This window comes from Arachis ipaensis, chromosome B2 (genome assembly GCF_059453495.1).
Source record: "Arachis ipaensis isolate K30076 ecotype BB chromosome B2, ASM5945349v1, whole genome shotgun sequence".
Taxonomy (NCBI): Eukaryota; Viridiplantae; Streptophyta; class Magnoliopsida; order Fabales; family Fabaceae; genus Arachis; species Arachis ipaensis.
In genome coordinates, this window is record NC_142437.1 from 67888635 (window position 1) to 67891836 (window position 3202).

The following is a 3202-nucleotide window of genomic DNA, read 5'->3' on the forward strand; positions in this document are numbered from 1 at the left end:
CACTAATAATACATTGTGATGAATTCTTGAAAGCAACTCAATTTCAGTTTTGAATTCTAGGCCTCCTTGCATTGATCCTTGCTGAGCTTGCTTGATCGCGACGATTTTTCCATTAGGAAGCACCCCTTTGTACACCTGAATCCATCCAAACTGAATTAACATACATTCCCTATAACCAAAATAAAAAGAAAAAAATGTTAACAATTAACATAGAAGCATTAAAAGTCTAACATACCTTTTCATAACCACCAAATCCTAATTTCAGAGAAATTACTAGTGCTCTTTTTTAGTTCATCATATGAGAACCATCTTGCACCCTTTAATTGTGGTGCACCTCCACTATCCTTTTCACTTGGTGCCCAAGATGCTAGATCAAAAAGATAAATTCACATTGATTCTCAAAGTTACACAAGTGATGATATAATAAGACTTTAAATACAATCAAATAGATAATGAATTACCAAAAGATTTGCTTAATCCTATGGCTCGCTCCGCGCACTTCTTTTGCAGGATTGCATATACTGCTAAAGCTTTGAGGCTCAGAAACACAACTGATGAGCCTACTGCTATACCAATAATAGCACCAGTGCTAAGAGAGTTTCCTTTGTTAGAATCTGAAATAATTCCAGGTTAATTGCATTTGTCACTTTAATTAGTTGCATAAAGTTGCAAAGATAAGGCTTTGTTTGGTAAGTGTCTAGGGACAAGAAATAAAGAGACATTGAGATAGTAGAGACACAAACAAGAAAGATATTAAAGAAAGAGATTAAGACATTTTGTTTGTTTTTTGTATCTGTCTCATTCTTCAAATTAGTCCTTGAGCTTTGAAGCAGCAATTTCATACTTGAAGTTACATTTAATGATTCACTCTATTTTTGTCAAAGTGAATCATGAATTGTAACTTCAAGAACAAACTTGCTCTTTTTAAAATTTTGACGACTAATTTAAATCATGGTCAGAATCTCCAGGACAAGAACCAAATCAACCTTTACTCAAGAGTTAAGGTGTAATATATTTCTATGTACCTGGGAAAGCATAAGGGAATGTAATGAAGTAATAAGGTCCAAACTCCTTAGGAGGCTTGTAAGTTTGGTTGGTCAAATCAAACCCAATTCTTTGAACTTCAATCCTATTGAAATATTGTCCTAAAGGAGGAAACAAAGCTAGTTGCACTTGAAGATAATCATCACCATTGAAGAATGCCAATTCGGTGGTCTGCCAATTCCTGTGCTCTTAAGGTGATTTCATCCCAGAATGCTAAGTAGCAGACCTGCATACCACTAAACATATTTGGAAGGTAAGATTGGTGACCTTTAAGTTACAATAACAATGAAACTCTTATGCTAGTCAAGTAACCTTCTTAAGTGAGGCCTCTAACATCCCAATAGGTTGATAGAGATCATCTCCACCACCAAATGCACAAGTAGAAACCACAACTTTGCAAGCTTGCATATAAGTTTTATCTTCATCAGATATCTTAAACCCTCCATTTAAACTGTAGAAACCACAATGTACCATCATAGATTCCTTAATCTATATGAAGAAAAACAGAGCATAATATGAGCATAGTAAGCATATTAAAAAGTTCAAGTAACAAAACCATGTAAATCCTTGCTACAACTTTAGGAGAAATCCATCTCCCCGTTTAATAATATTCAAATATTAGGTCTTAAAATAAATAAGGATAAATAGATAATGACCTCAAAACTTGTATCTCTCTGCTCTAATGTTTGATTTCCAGTGAACAAATTAAATCTCGCAAGAGAAAAGGTAGCATTCCGTCCTACAAAAGAAGACTCGCCCTCTGAAGCATATAGAACCTGGTTAACAGGGCCATTAGAGTCTTCTGTCACATGAATATCAAGGTGTTCAAGTTCTTCAACTGGCAGAAGCTTCAAGCAACCTACCAGGATCGATCAAATCACACATCATAATCATAATTAATTACAATTACAATTGCAAGTTTTTGCATGCTGGTGACAATAACTGAGAACATACGCGGTGGATCGAGCCGATTCAAGTTGTCATGTTGGGGTTCTTTTCTCAGTTTCCTGCATTGCAAGTAACATCAATTTTTATATAACATAATAAGGGTAGGTTCAAAACAAGGATCTTAGGAACTTACACTTGCTGAATTTGAGGAACGCTGAAGAGCTTTGATGGAAGAGGACCTTCCAAGGATCCAAACTCCATAAATTACAGATAACTAGCACTGCTACATTCACTGCATAGCAAGACAAAAGAAAAAGAAGAGAACTATACTCAAGAACCAAGATACAACAATAAAAGTATTCAAATTTTCTTCAATCTGGAAGCTGGATCCTTAATTGGAACTGCAATTCACTTACCTTTTGAACTCCCATTTTCTTGTTCCTTGTACCAAAGCAGCAAGTATATCAAAAATTCAAAATCACTTCAGAAAATCACTTCAAAAATAAAAATCATAAGTTAGGGATGGTTAGTATAAATTAGACAATTATAGAAGAGATGAGAGTAATAATTTAGAAATATTTTAGGGAAGTGAATATAATTTATCCAAAATATTATTAATTAGGTGATTCAAATTAATGTGTTCAAATAATAAGAATCAATCCTATTGAAACTAGGATCTATCAAAAAAATCCTATTGAAACTAGGAAGTAGGATTAGAGAAGAGCTATACTTGATCTTCATCCTAGATTTTGTGTGACGAATGAGATTTGAGTCTTTCGATTCTCCTTACTTCAGGCTCAATTGTAAAGGACTCAATACTTCAAGAGATGCAAAAGCTATGGTCTCTCTTGACCTAACCTAAATTATCGATTTCGCAACATATATTATATATTCTCTTCAAATTTAGAGAACAGGATATTACAATTAGGTCAAGTTTATACCTGAAATAGGAATTTTCAAATGAAACTGAAGTTGGATTTGGAAAGAGTTAAGTAACAATCAAAAAACATTGCCTGGTTCTTATGAGCTTGATGGAGAGAGATCGGAGAAGGACCAAAGTAGGAGGAGCGAGGGCGGCAACAGAGAGAAGGAGCGACGGCGGCGTGAGCAAGAGGAGCGATGGCGGGGAGCGACAGCGGCACGGCAGCAACAGAACGCGACGGCGGCGTGAGCAAACGAAGTGACAGTGGCGCAACCGTGACGCCGGCAGCGGAGAATGAGGGTTGTTCAACTCGGCTGTGGGATCGCTAGAGAGGGAGAGAGTAATTGA

General features: G+C 36.0%; 1 protein-coding gene across 1 annotated transcript; it reads right to left on the reverse strand.

Moving 5' to 3' along the window:
- Nucleotides 1–1186: 1186 nt before the first annotated feature.
- On the reverse strand, nt 1187–2193 carry LOC110268851 (uncharacterized). Its single transcript, XM_021115845.2, has 5 exons — nt 2126–2193; nt 1999–2051; nt 1701–1903; nt 1357–1533; nt 1187–1270 (listed from the first exon to the last, which is right to left on the reverse strand). Exons 1-5 carry the CDS (start codon nt 2191–2193, stop codon nt 1187–1189), a joined length of 585 nt encoding a protein of 194 aa, XP_020971504.1.
- Between the last annotated feature and the right edge of the window lie 1009 nt (nt 2194–3202).

Excerpts from the sequence above, each read along its gene's own strand:
- LOC110268851 (XM_021115845.2), bottom strand. The coding sequence starts at position 2,193 with ATGGAGTTTGGATCCTTGGAAGGTCCTCTTCCATCAAAGCTCTTCAGC. Across the intron at positions 1,904-1,998 it reads GAATCGGCTCGATCCACCGC|GTTGCTTGAAGCTTCTGCCA; the intron begins GTATGTTCTCAG and ends CGATCCTGGTAG. Across the intron at positions 1,271-1,356 it reads TAGAGGCCTCACTTAAGAAG|GTCTGCTACTTAGCATTCTG; the intron begins GTTACTTGACTA and ends AGTGGTATGCAG.